Genomic DNA, 22,296 nt, shown 5'->3' on the forward strand with positions numbered 1-22,296 from the left:
TCCGTGTGGCTACCGTGTAGGTCAGTGTGGCTGACGTGTAGGTCCGTGTAGCTGCCGTGTAGGTCCGTGTGGCTGCCTGGAGTATCCTTGGCAGTCCGTGTTCTTCTTTCCCATCAAATCTTTAAGCCCCAGTCACATATAGAGCCCGGACCACCCCGGACCATCCCGGATCTGATCCGGGGTGGTCCGGGGAGAGATCCGTGTTGGCGCCTTGGGCATCCTTGGAGGTCCGGGGTGGTCCGTGTTGGTCCTTGAACGTCCGGGAGGCCAACACGGCAGTTTTTGACTGTCAAAAACATCCGGCGTCATCCGTGGACTGCCGGGTTGGCAAAGCCATCCGGGATGGTCCGTGTAGGTCCGTGTGGCTGCCGTGTAGGTCCGTGTAGCTGCCGTGTAGGTCCGTGTAGCTGCCGTGTAGGTCCGTGTGGCTGCCTGGAGTATCCTTGGCAGTCCGTGTTCTTTTTTCCCCATCAAAATCATTACAGCGCTATTTACTTTATGATTTTTTCAGTAGTTGTTAAACAGTTGACACAAACATGCTTAATTTATTCAAGTGGATGATTAAATGATTCAGGCTATTATTTACGCTTTGGAGATTGGCCCCCAATCTAATATTTGAAAACTTAGTGCATGTATAAATATTTTTTTCTCTTTTTTCCCTAATATTTACCCACTACTTTGTCTGTTATTATAATTTCACATTTCATTTAAAAGAAAATATTTTATATGTATATGTTATATGTTATGTACCTGTTACATCGAAATTGTACATTAAGTTTTATACTACTGCCCTACATCGACAGTAATATGCGTCATAACCTGGGCCTATCTTAATTGTTATTATGTTTTGTATAGACTTTGTAAATATCTTTCCTTTATTGTGATTTCAATGAAGTGATATCAAATCAAATCGAAATTACATTTGTCGTTCAAGATTTAAAGTACTTAACATTTAACAACTACTGTTAAAACAGTAAACTGTGTTGTATAAAAAACTGCGTTTTTACTGGTTAAGGAAGTTTTGATATATTTTTAAACACAACATGATAATTTTGCGACAAGGATGAGAAAAAATTAACAAATAGATAAATAAATTAATAATTAGATAAATATCAGCTCATTGTTATGAACAGATTTTCATTTGCCGTGCTGGTCAATATAGCTGCCGTGTTGGTCCTTGAGCTGACGTGTTGGTCCGTGTAGCTGACGTGTTGGTCCTTGTAGCTGACGTGTTGGTCCGTGTTGCTGACGTGTTGGTCCGTGTAGCTGACGTGTTGGTCCGTGTAGCTGACGTGTTGGTCCGTGTAGCTGACGTGTTGGTCCGTGTTGGTCCTTGTCGCTGACGTGTTGGTCCGTGTTGCTGACGTGTTGGTCCGTGTAGCTGACGGGTTGGTCCGTGTCGCTGACGTGTTGGTCCGTGTTGACGACGTGCTCTGCCGGCATGGTCCGTGTAGATCCGTGTGAAGCTGCCGTGTTGATGCCGTGTTTACAGTCATCCGGGGCAAAACTATCCCGGACCTCCCCGGATCATGCCGGCATTGCCGTGTTGATCCGTGAGGATCCGTGTTTATATGTGACTGGGGCTTTACAACGCTATTTACTTTATGAACTTTTCAGTAGTTGTTAAACAGTGCTTAATTTATTTATGATTAAATGGATGATTAAATGATTCAGGATATTTTCTTACGCTTTGGAGATTGGCCCCAACCTAATATTTGTAAACTTAGTGCATATATGAATAATTCGTTTTCTCTTTTTTTTCTAATATTTACCCCAACTTTGTTATTATTATTTCACATTTCATTTTTTAAAATATGTTATATGTATATGTTATGTACCTGTTACATCGAAATTGTACATTAAGTTTTATACTACTGCCCTTCATCGACAGTTATGTGTCATGACCTGGGCCTATCTTAATTTTTATTATGTTTTCTATTGAATTGGAAAATTTATTTCCTTTATTGTGATTTCAATAAAGTGATATCAAATCAGTGGCGTACCTAGGATTTTCCACAGGGGGGGGGGCAAAATCGTACGCCAAAAAATTTGACAAGCCAAAAAATAAAAATAAAAAACGGTTTGCAATCACAAATAAAGGATTTCGTACCCGAAAAAAATTGACAAGCAAAAAAAGGGGTTTTCAATCACAAATTGGAAGTTTTGAGTTTTGATATCTTTTTAAAAAACATCATAATATAATGTTGCGACAAGGATGAGAAAAAATGAAACAAATGAATAAATGAATAAATAAATAAATAAATGGATATCAGCTCATTATTATGAGCAGATTTTAATTTGCCGTGCTGGTCAATACAGCTGCCGTGTTGATCCTTGAGCTGACGTGTTGATCCTTGAGCTGACGTGTGGGTCCGTGTAGCTGACGTGCTGATCCGTGTAGCTGACGTGTTGGTCCGTGTTGCTGACGTGTAGGTCCGTGTTGCTGACGTGTTGGTCCGTGTTGGTCCTTGTGGCTGACGTGTTGGTCCGTGTTGCTGACGTGTTGGTCCGTGTAGCTGACGTGTCGGTCCGTGTTGCTGACGTGTTGGTCCGTGTTGACGACGTGCTCTGCCGGCATGGTCCGTGTACATGGTGTAGATCCATGTGAAGCTGCCGTGTTGATGCCGTGTTTACAGTCATCCGGGGCAAAACTATCCCGGACCTCCCCGGATCATGCCGGCATTGCCGTGTTGATCCGTGTCTATATGTGACTGGGGCTTTAGATGGCGCACGAAGCGTGCTCGATTGTCAGGTATACCGACCTAATAGATACATTTTAAGGACTGTGCCATTAAGGAGATATGTATCTCACTGAGAAAATAATGCGACCGAAAAGCGCGAACTATTTTTTTATTCAGGCATAAAATGGGGACATTTTAAGCAAATTTTGTAATCATGTAATCATGATATTATCTGTCTCACTAAACAAACAATGCGAGCGCGAACTGAATTTTTTGTACCCGAAAACAGGGACTTTTCAGGACTATTTTTTAATGAATTCATAAAGATCATGTAGTCATCTAATGCGAGCGTCAATCGCTTGCTGATTGTTTTTAGAACGCCATCCCAACACATTAAGCGCTTTTCGTAGTCATTCTGATCATAACTAGATATGTATCTAACTAATCAAATATTAGGAGCGCAAAGCGCGAGCTTAATTCTTTTGAAATTCAGACCTGAAGAGGGGCACGCTGAGGCTTGTTCGTAGAAATTTCACTAAAATCATACGCATTTCACCATGGACCTATTACGGAATAAGGTCCATGGTTAAATGAAGGCCACTGATTCGTGCATGACGTGACAAAGACCTGGAATCGTATGACCTGGATTTGTCTGACTTTAATTTCTTAATCAGATTCCTGTCCGATTAGTTTAACGAAGAACTTGCTACATGTATTTTTCACATTAGTGAAGTTGAAATCTTCACTCCAAGCAACAATGTTTATCGTACAGATCATAATGACGGGTATGGTGGAGTCCTCCTAGGCATCTCCTCCTTCAGGGGAGCGTTTCATGAAAGGACTTGTCGGACGTTTTATCCGACAAGTCCCATTTTATCCGACAGTTACCATAGGAACAGTGCCTCTCGGCCAATCATAATCAAGGAAAGATGTCATATCTGACAACTTGTCAGACAAAAATGTTGATGAAACGGTCCCCAGTCATGCCAGGTGCAGGTATCTAGTGAAGCAGAAGTGGTTGCCGCAAAGACAGTGAGTAGAAACAAACACAACAATGTTGGTGCTGTTTATCGACCTCCGAACACCAAGCAACCTTACATGGACAGCATCAACTAGCTCATCTTGGACCTGTGCATGTCCGATCCTCGCACAGCGGTGGGGATCGGACGTGATATGAATCTTCCTGATATAAACTGGGAGACAGAATAGGTTACATCCCATCAATATAGGCAGTCCTTAAGTGAGGCATTCTTGCAGACCCTAGCAAACGCAGAACTTAGCCAGATTGTCAACTTTCCCACTCGAATATATGACACTAAGCTTGACGTGATCATTACAAATCGTCCAACACTGGTTAGACAGTGTATACCTATGCCGGGACTAAGAGACCATGTTAGGGAATCTATGAATAATCAGTCGGGAGATATTCCTCTGGAAGAATGCTGACCTTGATGGTCTCCGTGCAGTTGCTGAAACATGTGCGGATAACTTTGTGGCTTCTCATGATACAGCGTCCGCAGTGGATATTCTTTCTAACGAAATCCAACAAGCTCTGAACAAGGTTCTCAGGGACCATGTGCCAAGCAAGATGACTTCGACCAGGTAAAATCAGTGATGGTTCAACACTGCTACCAAATTCATGTGTCGCAAAAAGATGCAGAAAGAGTTCCGTTTAGACTATTAAGTCAAAATACCAAGCGTAAGTCCCAAATACGGGTGCTTCATTTGCCGAAAATCAAGTTGCGCAAGATTTTTTTAGTTGCGTTTGATCGCAACTCTTTATGCAACGGGCCCCAGAGCATCAGCGATACATGGTAGTGCTTCAACTGCGGCAAGTAAAGTTTGGAACCGATACAATAGTATAAAGAAAAAAAAACATTAGTAGACAAGCCTACAACAAGTACCTTGCTGACCTGATTGACAATGATCCAGACTGTAACAAGCATTTTGGAGCTCCTATGAAAGCCATTAATGGATCACATGGGTGTGACACCATCGCAAATATTTTGAACATACAGTTTGTCTCAGTATTCACACTGGCGATGATGACAAAGATCTGCCAGACCTGAGATTTAGTTTTAACCCAAGCAGCCATGGATAACATTTCATTTGGCCAAGCAGGTGTGAAAAATTCCCGAAGAAGATGACACCGCATAAAGCTACTGGGCCAGATGACATCTCTGCTAGCCTGCTCAAAGAGACTGCTGATCAGATCTCGCCTGCCGTTAGTTTGCTTTTTCAGACCTCCCTTCTTCAAAGCGAACTCCCATCTTATTGGAAGTAAGCCTGTGTTGTACCCATCCACAGGAAAGAGAGCAAGTCATCTCCAGCAAACTACAGACCAATCTCACTGATGGCAATCTTTTCAAAGCTGTGTGAACATCTATTGCATTGTGCTGTACTGTCATCTATCATCTTATCAGCCACAACCTCTTGTCAGATTCAGATTCACAACATGGGTTCAGGAAGCGAAGGTCATGTGAAACGCAGCTAATCTTAGTCATCGGTGAACTCGAAAAAGGACTGGATGACAAAAAGCAGATAGAGTGCATCTTGCAAGACTTTACCAAAGCTTTCGACAAAGTTTCTCATCAGCGACTCCTTCTCAAAGCTGACCACCATGGTATACGTGACTCTACTCTGCTCACACATAAAACGAGTCCTTCTCAATGGGCTCATAACATGTTCGTGAGGGACACCTTTCTTGGGTAATAGTGGGCACCAATTCGAGAAAGTGAATTTGCAAGAAGGCAAGGGGGTACTTGTTCACACATAAAACGGGTCCTGAGCTGAAAGGGGCACAGCAGGGGCCACAGAAGCGGGTGGACTGGGGGGGGGGTACTGAAGGCCCCCCCACACTTGTTTTCCAAAACCATGTACAAAATCGTAAAAATGACCATACGATTGTGATTTTTTGCATGGTCAGCCCCCCCCCCTCACATTTGGCTAGCCCCCCCCCCCCCCACTTTTAAAACTGTTCCGCATCCCCTGCACAGAACACGTTCATGAGGGGGCATTTTTCGGTAAAAATTGGCAAAGATTTAAAAAATGGCACTTTCTAACACATAAATCGGAACCTTCTCAGGTGAAAGGGGCACAGAACACGTTCGAGAGGCGGCATTTTTGCTTTAACAAATTGGCACTTATGCGATAAAAAGGAAATAGTAACATCTAAAACGGGTCCTCCTCAGCTAAAAGGGGAACAGTACACGTTCGTGAGGGGGGCATTTTCCTTGTGTAAAAAATGGCACTCTTTCAGTGCTTCAAAAAGTGGGGAGGGCACTGTGCCTCCCCCCAGGATCCCCGCTCCTGATGAGGATCCATACCTTGACTAACAATATTGTTCGTGCGCCTTTATTATGTTTAAATATGCATTCATGTGGGTAGAAGGCGCTTTTCTATTTCACACTTTTTAAAAAATACTTTTTTTGACTGAAAATTTGTATGTTATCTCTGAAAAATTATTTTTTGTTTCAACGTTGAAATAAGTTTGGTGGGATTAGGTGATATGCAATGGGTCATCAATATATGGCACCATCGCAAAGTCTGACTCATTCATAATCGGCTTTAGGGTGGTGGCTCAACTTACCCCACCTTCGGACTTCACTTACTGGTGTATAGATAAATGGGGGGGGGGCACTTTCCCATACGTCCAAAGTTCAATGATCAATAGAAAAGATGAAAAAAAGGAATAGGAAAGTGGTGAAATATGATATTATTGTTTTATGGGGGAGGGGGGATACATTACAAAATTAGATTTGCATGTCAAAGTTTTTGCTCGTCTGCGCGACCTTTAGCAGTTCTGCCCAAGATACCCTACGCCATGCCGTGCCCTTAGAAAATTGGCACATAGAGCACTGCTATAGGCTTCCATCAACTCTGACGTCAGACACTTTGTTTGCAAAAGGCAGTTTTAACCTACTACTCGGAACTAGTGCAAGAAAACTCATTACCTTTATTACATAATAGAGCCCAACTCGTGGACTTCTACAACATTTCGACAACAGACGATTTTTGTTTCAGTTATTCATTAACTTATTCATACAGATTAACACGCGCATACCCTTGGGAACAGATACCATGTCCTTGTTGAATAGATACGTAGATTAAGTAATACTGTGTCTTTCCAATGTGGACATTTTCATGATTTTGACAGAATTTCTTATTTCTGTATTGGACCTACTCAAGTAAAAGTGTCACGGTTTTTTAATGATCTTTTACCCGTAACAAAACGGTAAGTAATGATTATGTATGATCTCTACTATATGTTCTCTGGCAATGGAATGAGAAGTGTTGTTTGATTCATGTAGCTCGATAGTAACAATCTATTGTCATCAGACATTTTTAAGCTGCAACAGCAATATGTCATGATTTAATTATTCAGGTCACATCGTTTTCCTAAGGGACGAAACAAAATACGTCATGAGGGAACGAAACCACATTGGTGAACGAGATTATTGTTCTTATTTCAAATTAAAATTCAGCGATATTCTAGCACACTGTGAGAAATTGTGTGACAACTGTATAAGAGTAGATTTAAAAAGTTAACTTGGCGGGGAACTTGCCCAATACTACTACTACTACTACTACTACTACTACTACTACTACTACTACTACTACTACTACTACTACTACTACTACTACTACTACTTCTTCTTCTACTACTACTACTACTACTACTTCTTCTTCTTCTACTACTACTACTACTACTACTACTACTACTACTACTACTACTACTACTACTTCTTCTTCTTCTACTACTACTACTACTACTACTTCTTCTTCTTCTACTACTACTACTACTACTACTACTACTTCTTCTTCTTCTTCTACTACTACTACTACTACCAGGTGTGGATCACGGATTCCCCCCCAGAGAAAAAAATTGACAAGCAATAAAAAAAAGGTTTTCAACCAAAAATTAAGGGTATTTCGTCCACGAAAAAAATGGCAAGCAAAAAAAGGGAAAAAAGGTTTTGACTTTCAAACAGGAAGGGGGGCACACTTTTGTTTTGACGGCATTTTTTTACATTACAAATTTTAATTCTGCCTCTCCAGGGGGGGGGGGGCGGCGGCACGGGCCAGCTGTCCCATCCCCTTGATCGCCCAGTGACTACTACTAAATACCATTCTTAAAAAAAATCGAGAATGGTTTGACACGTATGACCTTCGATCTCTGAACAGAAAAAAAAAAACATGAAACCGAAAATGCAACAACAATTTTCTTAACCATATATGAATTTTACTCTTTCATAAAACGTCACGTGTCTTATTTAATGAGCAAGTTTGTAAAGTCGAAGATATCAAAAGTGCTCTTTCTAAACCTCGCATGCGCAGTAATTAGAATTTACTAATTACTTCGAGATTAATGAACGCGGCACTTCAAATATGGTTGATGGTTTACAGTGCGTCGGTTCGATATTGGTTTTGTGATCTGGTTTTCTTGTAGACAGTGATTCTCGGGGATTCTTGATAGATTACAAAGTTCAGCACCCATAATGCATTGTAATGACGTATTGACCGTGAAGCAAAGAACGAAACTGATCTTTGTACCCAAGCGTGGGAGAACGAAACAATCAAGAGAGAGAAAGAGGACGAGATGTGCAAGTTAAATATTCCATATTACGCACAGCTAGTAGGTCAATGGTGCAACTGCTTTGTTGCCTCAGCCGAAATTCAATTTAGTATTACGTTCACATTCTGTTGAGGTTGTTCAGTGCACTTAAATTTGATACCAAGCCAATTTACAGAGGGTATTTTATACCAAATATGAATCTATAACTGGTATTTTGGGGTTTGGGATCCGTACTTGGGTGAAAGATATATTTTTGATCACGTTTGATCCTTTTGGTCGGTCGCTGCCAAAGCATCCATGCATCTAGAAAGGTATTGAACATAATTATATCATTTATATACGGAACGAGTATAATAGATAGCTATGCGAACTCAACGGACAGATAAGAACATGGCTTCCGAGTCGCAACAGGATCGCTGCTCTACATTTGCGATTCGTCTACTCATGCTTTTCGCGTTAATCTGTGCATGTATCTTTGTATCTGTCTACTTCTCACCTTCTCTCTCGCCAGTCGGCCCCAAGACGGTCAACATGAGTGTGATAGCCGACACGGCTCGAATCCCTGACCTGACAAACTGGACCGATGATGTCGTGGAAAACAGGACAGAGTATGGGTGTGGAAATGCCAGGTTCACTGTCCAGGAATGGACAATGGTCAATCTACCCATAGCGGTCAGTATTAAGATCTGTTGTGTATTAGTCATAAGACTAGATCAGGATAGGATTGGGGGGGGATACTTGGATACGTACTTTTATGAAGTAAAAAAAGGGCTACTGAGCAAGGTTTGTCTTCAATGCCCATGGATATCAACAAGAATTACAATATTACTGAGAATAAGGAGCGGATCAAGTAATTTATAAATGAGGGGGGGGGGGTATATAGGGACCAAGAAAGTACACTGTCATAAATTTCCTTTCGAGGGACGGAGCTCACTTCTTCTAGCCGAAGTGCCCCAAAAAAGGTTTTTGAGAAATAACAAACTCCCACGCCTTTATTGACTCCAGCTTGCTCAGTTAACTATTCATGATAATATTGACGATTTTGTATAAAGCTGAATCATTAGATCAATTGAATCATGGGTATTTTTAATTTGTATACAAAAATCTGAGGCTTTGCTCAGAATCATAAAAATATCCTATATGCATATCGCGGCATATTTAATGAGTGTCTTTTCGCAAAATATAGATCATTGTAATGCCGCCATTCAAACATAGCCTTGTGATTGTGTATGCGGAGGATTTTATGATTTCTTGATGGGAAAATAAAGCTAAAATGGAGAGAAGAAATATCAAAATGAAGATGAATAAGATGGAGAATAGAAGAGTTAAGTTCATATTTTCTACTTCCTGTATAAGAAAATGTATTATCTTCGTTGATATTTTTAACATATACGTTTTTGATAACATTATAATCATGATATCCTTTCAGGCTGTGATCATCCTCTTCTTCGGTTTCTTTCAACCTCGAACACGACTATGGCCTGGATGCTGCAGCGGACGACCAAGTGTAGCTTAGTAAGTCACGCCCTGGTGTTATCGGGATCTTTTTTTTTTTAATTATGCTTAAAGGCTTTCCAGTCTTTTCTTAGACTATTTAAGCCTATCATTATCCATTTGCACTTTTCATTGCGAAGTTAAATTACAAAAACCAGTTAGAATATTTTTGTTGGTTTTGTAGTCCATCGATTACTAGTCTGCAGGCGCAGACCAATATTGAAACTTCAACAAAGAAGAGGATAATGAGACCAAAATCGCAAAAAGTTACACAAAATTCGAACAATGCCAAAGTGGACCGATCTCGAAAGAACCCTTAACATGCTTAACGAAGCAACACGATGACACAAGAACGCCCGATCTATTCCCTCGTCTTTGTTTCTAATCGCACGCCATGTCAAACCATTGCTCACTGTTCGTTTAATAAAAATAAATCATAATTAAAAATCTACAACAATGATATAACATCAGACATACAATAATGATCAAACTACAAAGGTGACAATTGTATAGATATAGACATAATTCATGTAGACAATAACAAATAAATTTCAATGCAGAGGCCAGCTATCGTAAGCTGAAAGCTTGAAATAATAGCAGCCATCGTAAGCTGAGAGCTTGAAATAATAGCTGCAGTTCTTCTGCCGCCGACCTTTGAGCAAGACCAATATCATATTTTGTTTTAAGAATATTCATAAATTTAGTACACCGGACTGATACGCGTTATGTTTATACCGATATCATGGTTACGACTGGACCATATCCATATTGTTTTAAAATACTCTTTATGAAGTGCTTTATCAAATACTTATAAAATTCGCAGAATATGAATCAATTGCACAGTTCAGAACATAGGCCTACTATTATTGTTACGTAGTGACTCATCATGCTATTTATAATGATGGGGAAAATATCAACCAGTATTTTTCATAGGGAGTTATAGAATTTTTCATTCTTATTTTAGAAAAAAAAACTTTGCATAAATTTCACTGTGTTGGCATTTTTCTTTTCTTCAAAGCCCTGTCAACTTACTGGACTCGTATTCCGATCGGCTTGCCTTTGTGTGTGCGTTCGGTATCACGTGTATAGGTATCCTTGATCTCTTCACCGGTAATTATTACGTCGAACCCAACTACGACGACCTGCCCGAGATGGTACGAGGTAAGAATCGATCACGGTTACCTCAGGGGAGTTTCACAAAGCTTTGGATTTAATTACAACGAAAAAAAATCAAACGCAAGTATAAAAATGCGATTTGTAAAAATTATGGCAACTTTGACAGTTGCATTTAAAACTATTAACATGGTTAATAAGTCATGTTCAGGCATATTGCATATATGATTCCAATACACTACAAAACAAAATATACTTTAGAGAAGAGTGGTGTAACTCTTATACAAAATGATCATGATAACGTTTTATTTACCCAGGGTAGCCACTTCAGTTAGAAAACTACTCTTCCAGCGAGCCCTGCATAACATAATGTGTAATTATTGCCCTTCTCCAATCTAAATGCTAAGCGCCTCGTAAGAAGGCAGAAGGTCTCATTTTTATAAGTCTTTGGTATGACTCGGCCGAGGATTCTTGTTATTCATTTGAACATCATGACATCACAAATAATGCAGTACACTTGATTCTTTTGACGAAGCAAAATGAATACATACAGTATATGCAGAGAAAACTTGATAATAATTAAAAAAAAATATATCACAATGTTATATGGACAGAAGCGAATGATTTTGTTTGTCATCAATCCTATCCACAATAATTCCATCAGGTGCTGTACGTAGCTGCATGGCCTATGTAAACGTGTTTGCCATTGGACTAGCTCACTATCCAATCATGATATGTCTAACAGTACAAGCCTGGGTGGTTAGTGACGTCATCGGAATACTTTACACGTTGGAATGGTAATTCTCATTTTATGAAATTCATGCCGCTTAATGCTTAATGTCATTGAGTAAAAATTACAGTACTGATCGTAAGCTTATTTCAATTTGGTTTAAGATGACAGGCCCAAAATAGTAATTGCAAATGAAACCATGATTTCGGACGGTGATGATTAATGAATTGAATTAATTGAATATATATAGGCAATTGAATATTATGCTGAGCTCATACGTTTCGCACAATAATGCGTATCATAATTTATGCTAATGTAAACACGGCCAAGTCAAATCTTGAAAATTATCTAATCACGGTATTTTCTCTATGTGATATGCACAGATCCAACATTAATTGTATGGTATGTGATCTAATGTTTGTTTATGGTTGTGTACAGCTGACATTAAAATGCTGATAACGTCTCCAACATCGTTATTTTTTGTGGTTAAAATAGATTTTTAAATTTACTAGAAAATTTATGATGACGAAGTCAGCAAATACTAACGGTCATGTGCACTTTCTCTCTTTTTTTTCAGGGCATTTTTCTATTACTACTCTCTGGCGGAATGCCCTTGGGGAGTGAGTATTTTCTATTCAGATGTATTTTAAAAAATGCTGTAACGAATCCTGTAGCTCGTTTTACATAAAGGGAAACAACTTTTTGTTTCATTTGACAATTTTGAAAGCTATCGTTGAGTTGAGATTGCTTCACCTTCAAACGATTTATGTTCTTGTCCCATATTCTCTATTCCTTTTAAAAAATCAACATAGAAATTATATTGATAGTAAAGTCTAATTTGCCCGAAATCTTCATGTCAAAGTCTCAAAATTGCGCCTAAAATTACGTAATTTCCATAAAATATTGAAGTGATAATACTTATGACTGAATTCTCAACACAATAGGAATCTGACGAGGGTAATGTGAACAACCTCATTCTGTTACCAATCTATCTCTGTTACATCATTCTACTGGTTCTCTTCATCAAGAGGATGTACAAGAATTACACGATCAGGAAAAAGGTTAGACAGGTAGGTAACACATATCTGAAGATGATTCCAAAGATGAATGGGATTATGATCCTTTGGCGATGATGATGATGATAATGATGATGATAGTGATGATGATGGTGACGACAACGATGATGATGATGATGATGGCTGTAGTGGTGGCGATGCTGGTGATAAAAATGATTACAATGACGAGAAACATGCAGTGGCGACGATGATCATAATCAATAATGATGACGGTGATGTTGATGACCTTAATAACCATGATGACAATACCCCACTAGGAATAGACTTTCGATCTTCCATAGGTTATCTTGTTGAAACTTACTGATATGTTTTTCCTTGTTGCATAAATCCACTGTTGTGTTTGGGAGAATTGGCAAATCAGTCAATCAATCAATCAATCAATCGATAAAACTTTCAAAGTCAATCAATCAGTGATCAATCAATCAATCAATCAATCAATCCCGCAATCAATGTTAATTGATTAATTCTATTTGATAATGAATATAACAGTAATAGAAAGGGAAGGGCGACTTCAACGATGACGATGACGACGACAGAGATCATGATGATGCTGATGATAGTTGTGAAGGTGTATGTGGTGGTGATGATCAAGATGATGATGATGATGATGGTGATGGTGATGATGATGGTGATGATGATGATGATGATGGTGATGGTGATGATGATGATGATTAGATGGGGAGGAGGAGCGTTAATGATTCTGATCATGTTGATATTGCAGATGGTAAGAGCGATGTTGCTCTAACCATATGTCATGTTTTGTAGAATTAATGCAAATTTCATAAGATGACGATAACGATGATAATCATGACGACATTGATTATGTTTTTGCACCTGTGGGGTCGATAATGATGTAACTCGTACTGAAGTTAGTGTATTTAGTTCATCATAACAAAACGCCATTTTTGCTTTTTTTCGTTTATTCCAACAATCAACATTAATCGTATGTTTCAGGCCTTTATTCGATTATTGTTGGTGGTTTGATATAGTTTCGAATTGTTGAAATTCATTTCAGAATGATTTTCTTCTTTTCTTGTACAGGGTCTGGAAGTGGAGATCCATGACTATGAAGAAGACTTTGTGAAAACACACTTCTATCAACGAGTCAAATATTTACTAACACCAAAGGATGAATGGGAAAGGTATATATTCCTTATGTTTTATTTTGACAAAAGAAGACAAAGGAGAGAAAGAGGGAGAGCAAGATGGGAAAGAAAAGAGAGAGAAACAATGGATATTGTGACAATCAGAGAGGGGGAGGGGAGGGGGCTTTTGCGTTTGTGCGTGGGGGGGGGGACATGAAGGGAACGAGTTTGAGATTTTTAACCAAACGATAAGCTACCTTTCGATGAACATAACAAACATGCTATTTATGTAGATATATATATTATCTATCTACATGTATTTCAATATAAACAAAGCAGTCTTTTCAGATTTGATTTTTTTTCGTATGACATCTCGCAATTTAATTTCAGAGACAAGAAAGAACCTGGATCATGCCAAAAGTTTTGGAACAGATTCTACGAGGATGAACCAGGTAGGCTTGTGATGTTCACGAGTGTGTCTACTGTAGATACTTTAAATGCAACTTCCATGATAAAACGAAAGCCCCCATTGTGTGTTTCTAATTACTGAAATTTGTTTATGCTTTATCTTATTACTATAGACTGTTAGATGGTACAGTGTACATGTTCTGGTGATTTAATGAAGGTTTAACTCCAAACTAGAGATGCTGAATAACAAGTGTGGTCCTCACTCATATTTCAGTGGTCATCGAAAATAATATAAGCCTTGACTGAAAGATATTGTGATTTTGTTATCATTAGTGTGTGAGTGAGGGTGTGCGTGTGTGTGTGTGATTCCCGTGCCATACGGAACTAAAAATGACAAAACGAAATACCACAATGAGACACACGTTTCCCCAGTAATTTGCCTCTATCTAGATGTAAAGATATTCAATGTTTTTTTCATTCCCCCCCCCAGGTTTTCGATTTTCCCGTCGTATCATCTGCACCATTGCCCTAAGTGGACTGTGTTTATTTTGTGTAAGGAAACGTTGTCTTCTTTTTATTTTACATATCACTTAAACAATCTTGATGTTGTATGTACAGGAAGCATTATTACAGACCGGACACAGAGATGTTTTTAAAAAAAAACTCTGACGTCCATATTTCTCCTTATTATTTTTTTTTCTTGAACCAACGGTAAATGTTATTTGAAATTATTCTACGTCACTTTGCGGAAAACGGGAAAAAATCTCCGTAGTTAAATAAGCCTATACCGACAGTCGGCCACAAAATATATTCTCCGCTAGTTGGTCTTGTTATTTAAATGTTTTGTCATACTTATGCAGCCATACTAATTTTTTAACTTACATATTGAAATTGTTTTTAAAATGGGACTGCGATACTTTTATCCACGGTATGAAACCATCATTATATAAAAAAATATTTTCCTTTTTGTTATTTCATGAATAAATAGATTGGAATTATTTATGAAGCCAGCGGTGTTTACCTGGAACGATGGGCTGCTGAAACATTTATAGAAAACGGATCACTGTATAACTACCTCGTTGAAAGCAATAGCACAGCTTCTTTCTACACGTTTAAGGAAATCGCAGATTCATTTGCCTGTAAGTAAATGATTTATGATGATTTATTAAAACAATATTGTAGGTTCCTTTTGTGAAAAGTTAAAAGTGTGTTAAATATTTGTATGCATCAAAGGACTTATAATACAATCAATATACTGATTTTAATATCCAAGCTATATTTCAAAAGTTTTTCATGAATATTCCTTAATACTCTGGTTCTGAATTATTTCCATGCGAATCCTTGTTGCTGTGGTTAATATATTATGATTCATTGCATTTTTTTTCAAAGAAAATTCAATATTGGATATGAATTAATATGAAATTAGATCAAAATCTCATTCGTATCTCTCTTTTATTTCTACAGATTCATTTTCACCCACAACATTCGTAGCAATGGGAGTAATGATCTGCTATAATATGGTTACATTTATAGCATATAGGTAAATATATTTCTATAAAACAATGCAACTATTTACAGGACTATTCTGTAATGTTCCGCGAAGGCTGCATTATCTTCTCATATTCTTAACTTGTATTTCAGTTTACATTTAAAGACCACTCTGAACGGAAAATCTTTGGATGTACAGATGTTGATTTTATGACATTGGTATATTGTTTTATGATGTTGACTTGTTATATGATTGTATTTATTTGATTTATATTTTTTTGAAAATTTTACTCTATTTGTATCATATTACCCTTGTATAAAGTTTTGATAGGGGGTCTACATTTTACAAGCTCTGCTTTTTAGTAGGCCCCTCCACTTTTTTAATTTCATTGCTACGTTTCAATCCTGCATATGTTATGCATTTTTTTTCATTGTAAACATGATTACGAAATGTACTTTGATGATTGTGGAATATGAATATATCAATAAATTAAAAAAAAAAAAATAAATGAAATGAAATATATGCGTAGATGACGTGTATACATGTTACCACCAGTATCGTGGATCCCCTATGTATCCATCTTGTCTAATATTGCAACATTGTTTCATACAGGAGAAACACTCTCAGGTTATGGCGAGGAGACAAGTCATTTTGCCCGAAAGAGGACTTTGCGAACACAACCTTAGTGGTAAGCCGAAAACTGAAATTCATAAATAAAAACAATTCATTATTATCGATGAACCGCTGGCGGATCCAGGGGGCACATCCGGCCCGTGACCCCCCCCCCCCCCCTTGAGAGCCATATTCAAAATTTTAAATGTAAACATGCCGGTTTTACACAAGTGTGAGGTTTTTTTGACAATTTTTCATCGGGAAAATGCCCCCCCCCCTGGAAAATCCTTTAGCTGCCCTTGTGATGAACAGGTGATTTATAATATGGAAATGATGCAGTTTTATTATGGATTCGTCCCCATTGTAATGGGGGATGAACGATGGCTTGGGAGGGATGCAGTTAGAGAGGGGGAGAGCGGGGTATAGAGTGGGAAGTGGGATCAAGAGAGAAGTAGAGAGGTATGATATACTGTAGAATGAACTTTAGAACGTGAAATACATCTTACCCCATTCTTATCACCTTTCCTCTCTCAGGTCTGTAGTCTGAAGTATTCAGGGTATCACATCGCGTTTGTTCTATGGGGTAAGTCACCATCCATGAAGCTTTCTTTTAAATGTCTGAGTATATAGACCCATTTTCCCTATAATTGAAATTAGAGTGTAAGCATAAAAGTAAGCCCATGACTGTTCATTTCCAGTAGATCAAGAAAACTCGAATGATTTTTATGTTAGTCCAATGAGGATTTGGCTCGTTTTCATTGATTTATAGCACTTCTGTGGAGTGTTTCATGAAAGGACATTTTATCCGACATGTCCAATTTTTTTAAATTGGGGAAAGATGTCAGATCTGCAACTTGTCGGATAAAATTGTTGATTAAACACTCTCCCTATTGAAATTCCGGAATAAAGATTACACACAAGGTGGGTTCGCCAATATTTAAAGGAGAAGTATATAGATTATGAAACTTGCTTTGTTATATATCAATGGAAAGGTTATGATATGGGGATAACCGTTATGTGCTTTGTTATAATTGAAAAAAAATTGTAGGGCGGAAATCGCCAATTAAAAAGTGCTAAAATGCCAATCTGAAATATGCCTCGAATCCGCCTCTGAAAAGGATTAATTTTGATGACGTGTATGCCTGGACAAGGGATGTGATTGGCCATCCCAGCATATCCCACATCAAGCTTCAGTCGCGTGCAAAACCTATTGTAAAGCCTACGTTTTCTGCTCACTGTCGCCGACTACATCGATAACGAAATGGAAGAAAACCAAGAAGTTTATTTGGATTTGGAGTTTGAAATTGACGATTTTGAAGGAGAGACTGATGATGAAGATTCCAGCTCGAGTGAAGAAGAAAGCGATGTGGATGAAGGTGAAGTAGGAGAATACGCCGGTGATGGTGGGTCGGATGGCTCTGACTCTGAGTCTGACGCTGCGGTTGGTTACGGAGCTAGAGCTGAGCATGCTGCCGCCGCTCTGGCGTACCAGCATGAACCACTTCCTCCCGTCAGAGAATTCGATGACGCGGAACATGAACAAAACATTGGAGATGCGAGGCCAAGGGGCAACCTAGATCATACAAGGCTTGATCCCAACAGCACTGATATTTGGTATGTACACTTCTACTGTGACAGATATGCTGATCATCTGTACATGATAATAAAACTTTGTTTGATGTAGGCCTAGAAAAAAAATGTGGGATCTTCAAAGTTCAATTTGAAAATGAATTTTGAAATTTGACGTGAGTCTGACTCATGACATGTAGTCTAGATTTACTGATCCGAGTGACAGATACATGTAGACCCAACCATCATGACAAAGACTGAGCTGAAATACGTGACTTTTGTCAACTCATAACACACTGTCAAACAATTCAATATTGATAATTGAGATTTATTAACTTCATATCACATGCATGCGTTACGCGTTAGTGATGCCCACCAATTAAAACTGAAGCGTGAAAACTAATTACATGTAAATCGGATCTTGCCAAGTTGTCTTTGCACTTTGGCATAACAGTTTCATAGGTATTTCCCAACTGCTCCTTGTAATTTTTTTTTGAGAACTAGAGTGTTCATTTTATCAGTTTTTACAAGAAAATGAAAAATAGGAATTTCTAGACTGCCGCAAGTTATTTCTATTTTTAGTTTGGATTTGCCCCATTTTCTGTGTTGTATTTTACCCATAACACATTTTTCTGCGGTGAAATACCTGTTGATTTTGAAATGAAAATCTACATGTAGATATGTATTGATGAATGCATTTTTCTTTTAATTTCCATCAAATTTATATTTACATGTAGGTGCCGATGCGGAGGATTTTGTCGGGTTCTTCCGTCATTTTCTGTGGGAGACTGCATCTGCTGTCGGGAGATAGAAGAAGTAAGATTAGAAGCAGATTTTCATGATGACCTACATGTAGGCCTCTGCATAACTCAGGTCCCTTCCTTTGATGCAGCAATTTTGGACCCGGTGTCCCTGTTCATTGCCTGGCAGCACTTTACTGAGAGGTGGAGACGACAAGCTCGATCATTTGCAGCGAGGAATAATGAGTAAGTACATGCAATTTCTGAGATTGGATACCCATACACATAATGACAATACATTGAGGTGAGGCAGGCCATGAAATGGTCTGGGTTTGTTATGCAAACAAGGCAGCTCAGTCTTGCGACTACCAACTCGCCTACATTTTTTGGAATTAGAGTGTGTATTTATTTGCATATGAAATACTTATAATCCATCAGAATTCACATGGTAGTCCATAATGAGTCAAACTCATTCTCGTGTTGAAAGGGGCTTATTATACCTTGGTCAAATTTGCTCTACAATAGCCGTACGACGAGTTGATAACTGCAATTTTTATTTATTTTTTACGTAACACTTGTAGCTACATATAGGTGATGTGTATAAAAATTGATATAACAGTCATTTTTCGACTTACCATTGTGGCCACTGTAGAGCAAATGTGACTGAGGTATCCAAGTATTCCATCTAGTCTTTGTTTATGAGGTATGGTTTTAATAGAGATGTATGCATTTAGTTACCACAATTTTTATTTTCTTTTTTTTACAGGAAGTACAGATACGTGGCATATCGCCAATTCGTCCGCTGGTGTTGGGGCATCCTCGGAAAAGATATTAGAGTACAGCTGCCAGCCTGCGTTCAATCCAGGATCAAGACAGCATATCCTGATGGTGCTGGTCATTATAAAGGGACAGTTCTTCGACAGCTTGATATGAACTAAACTCGGAGATGCCTTTTCATTCAGCATATTTTCGACAGATAAATATGAACGAAACTCAAATGTATACCACCTGATTGAGGCTTCAATTTTCTGTGAGATGCCTTATTATATGCAATATTTTTTTATTGTTCAGTTGATGTGGTTATTGATTTCCTCACTCCAAAGGAAAAGAATGATAAAGTCCAAAACAGTTTCAATTTCTTTGACTTTGGTAGGGGTACCTGATTAGTAGCAAAAATTTTTGGAAGCCTTCTAATGTTTAAAAAATTAATTAGTCATTGCCCCCCCCCCCCCCCCGATAAAAAATATCCTCATTTGATTAAAGTATAGGAAAAATTCAGAATTTAATTTGTTGATGATGTGTACCGGTCAAAACCAAATAGGATAGCAAAATGATGGCATTTTACTAGAGAAAAACTGAAGTTTTTTTTATTCTTTTCACTGGAGTCCTTGATGGAATAGTGTGCCAAGGGGAATGTTATTGCAAGTCGATGGGCTTGCATTTAGAATATTTTCTTGATTTCCAACTCTACAAATTCAATTGTTTTACAACTTGCATAGATTTCACAGACAATACACGTACAATGTACTTGGTTTATCTTCAAATGGGTGAATCTTATAGCGTTAGGTATTTTAGCCATGTTACTGCCTTCAGTGTATTTGATGCCACTTTCTATATCTACAAATGTATTCACATTCAGACTGTATGTAACACACTTTCCAGATAGCACTCTTTTTCAATTAAAGCCAACCAAATAAGCTCAAACATGTTCAAGGGCTATTAATGTCCAATCCATCTCGGCAATAAATAATTTCAGTGTCTGTATTTTGTACTATAGAAATTAACTCATTTTCTGGAAAGGAAAAAAAAAATTGATATCTTCCATGTTCAAATACATGTAATAACTGCTGTGTCCCGTGAACTTTTATTTGAATAACTTCACACAATTTTGGCTGGTGAATAAACACTATTAGTTTATTCTCTCAGCTCACTAGTTTGACTTTTTATGCCAACATTTCAGCTGACAAGCAAATGCCTATTACTTCCATGGTCATGGATTGAAATTTATAATTTTATTTTTCAAAATTAAGGTCTTCTGTTATCATGTTGTCTATAGATATAAGAGGAAGTTCCACACTGACAGTATTGTATTTTTTTTTGGGGGGGAGTGGGAGTCAAGACTATCTCAAGTTGGCATTTCTTGTATTTATTGAATCACCTTGATAACGAAGAGTAACTTGACTTTGAAAGTTTCCTTCATCCAATTCATTGTGCTCTTTTCTACTCATCTGCCTGATTAACTTTATACAGCAAATGTCAAACAATGATAATCATGTACACTTGTAGTGATTGTTTAACTTCCAAGACCATACATGTACATTTACCATATACTTTGTAGGAAAGTTAATGAATGTGATGTTACCCCTTGATAAATTTATAAAGCAAACTCCATCACACCTAAATTGCATTATTGGTTGTGACAGGTTAGTTTAGAATTAGAATTGATTTTAACGATGCACATGCCGGCTGTTACATGTATGCAAATAAGACGAATGATGATCACCCACTTATAGCATATCTTCTTTTTGTCATGTGACTAAAGGTTTATTCCTCTCTGAATCATTTAAAACATTTTCTGGTTCAATCAGGAGGATCCTCTTAAAGTTGAATTAAAAAACAATGAAAAAAAAAGAAATAGTGAAGAATTTACATCCTGAATTGTCAGAAAGCAAAACTCTGACATTCGATTTTGATAAAATGTTCTGTCAATCCAATTTTACTTTTTTTAATTAATTAATTTGAACATTTGTTTAGTGACAACCTTAAGAAACAGAGAATGGTGAATTCTTTTGTTCTGTCTTTTATGTACAGTAAAACATGTATTCATAAGATACCTGAATCTAGCTTCAAGGAAAATGCATCACTTAACACAATATCTTATTTAAAAAAGTAGTGTGAAATGTGATTCACGTCATTGTGAATTCATTATGTGAATCGTAAATTGTTTGAACCTGATGAGAAAAAGATTGTGCGTTCATTGAAATTCACACGCTATTGAAATTGTGCCTAACATTTTTCTGAATATCCTTCAGTGATGCATTGTCCTAAAAAAATCAAGGCCATTTCATATCAAGCTTAATTAAGATATGTCAATTTTATACTATTCTCTATCTGTTATTTTTATTGATAATCACAAACAAATTAACAAGCATGTGATCAACTTTAAACATCAGGAAGAGTATGGAACCTATAGTTGTCACTTTATATATTGTGTGCTAGAATTCCTTGAGGGTTCCTGCCCCATTCTTGTACATTTTGCTTCTACATGTACTTCATGCTAAAATAAAACATAGAATGTAAACTTAAAAACACAACATAACAATTCATTTCATTGCAAAGCGAAATGTATTTACAAAGTCACATCTTGTATATAATTTTCTAAACATGCATGCTCCGTTTATGAGAAAAACTAGAAAGTAGCATTTTTTTCATTCTACATAGATCACCAGATATCTTGCTATTTATTTATTTAAGTTTTGTGTACACTGTAAAGTAATATCAGAACATTCATGTTAATAAACTTGTTGCAGGAATCAAGCATTGTGTATCATTGGTCATTTTCCAGTCACATGTAAATGAAGCTTGGTGCAATAAATAATCGGTTTGGGTAAAGAAATTAAACCTCACAACTTATTGCAGAAAGGTTCTAAACACAGACATGTGTTCTTAGCTTTCTTTTCAATCTGTCACTTAAGTTCAAACGTATGTCTTGATTATCAGTTTT

At 37.7% G+C, this 22,296-nt stretch overlaps 2 protein-coding genes across 3 annotated transcripts in view; both read left to right on the forward strand.

Moving 5' to 3' along the window:
* The first annotated feature begins 8,353 nt into the window (after nucleotides 1-8,353).
* Nucleotides 8,354-22,296, forward strand: part of LOC121415700 (stimulated by retinoic acid gene 6 protein-like) — a 38,141-nt gene continuing 24,198 nt past the window's right edge. The window contains exons 1-13 of one of the 2 annotated variants that reach the window (XM_041609008.1): nucleotides 8,354-8,928; nucleotides 9,686-9,771; nucleotides 10,769-10,911; nucleotides 11,528-11,660; nucleotides 12,171-12,213; nucleotides 12,538-12,663; nucleotides 13,711-13,811; nucleotides 14,145-14,206; nucleotides 14,653-14,714; nucleotides 15,151-15,301; nucleotides 15,627-15,702; nucleotides 16,264-16,339; nucleotides 16,798-16,846. In XM_041609008.1, coding sequence (XP_041464942.1) covers nucleotides 8,620-8,928; nucleotides 9,686-9,771; nucleotides 10,769-10,911; nucleotides 11,528-11,660; nucleotides 12,171-12,213; nucleotides 12,538-12,663; nucleotides 13,711-13,811; nucleotides 14,145-14,206; nucleotides 14,653-14,714; nucleotides 15,151-15,301; nucleotides 15,627-15,702; nucleotides 16,264-16,339; nucleotides 16,798-16,846 — 1,417 coding nt within the window. In that variant the 5' untranslated portion in view covers nucleotides 8,354-8,619. The remainder of the gene's footprint in view (nucleotides 8,929-9,685; nucleotides 9,772-10,768; nucleotides 10,912-11,527; nucleotides 11,661-12,170; nucleotides 12,214-12,537; nucleotides 12,664-13,710; nucleotides 13,812-14,144; nucleotides 14,207-14,652; nucleotides 14,715-15,150; nucleotides 15,302-15,626; nucleotides 15,703-16,263; nucleotides 16,340-16,797; nucleotides 16,847-22,296) is intronic. The other variant, XM_041609007.1, reaches the window with a different exon arrangement.
* LOC121415703 lies at nucleotides 17,275-21,175 on the forward strand. Its single transcript, XM_041609010.1, has 3 exons — nucleotides 17,275-17,877; nucleotides 18,570-18,818; nucleotides 19,339-21,175. Exons 1-3 carry the CDS (start codon nucleotides 17,525-17,527, stop codon nucleotides 19,508-19,510), a joined length of 774 nt encoding a protein of 257 aa, XP_041464944.1. The 5' UTR covers nucleotides 17,275-17,524; the 3' UTR covers nucleotides 19,511-21,175.

The sequence above is a fragment of the Lytechinus variegatus genome, chromosome 5, assembly GCF_018143015.1.
Source record: "Lytechinus variegatus isolate NC3 chromosome 5, Lvar_3.0, whole genome shotgun sequence".
NCBI lineage: Eukaryota > Metazoa > Echinodermata > Echinoidea > Temnopleuroida > Toxopneustidae > Lytechinus > Lytechinus variegatus.

Coding starts and splice junctions, on each gene's coding strand:
- LOC121415703 (XM_041609010.1), top strand. CDS start 17,525: ATGGAAGAAAACCAAGAAGTTTATTTGGATTTGGAGTTTGAAATTGAC. Junction 17,878..18,569: donor CCCAACAGCACTGATATTTG/GTATGTACACTT, acceptor ATTTACATGTAG/GTGCCGATGCGGAGGATTTT. Junction 18,819..19,338: donor TTTGCAGCGAGGAATAATGA/GTAAGTACATGC, acceptor TTTTTTTTACAG/GAAGTACAGATACGTGGCAT.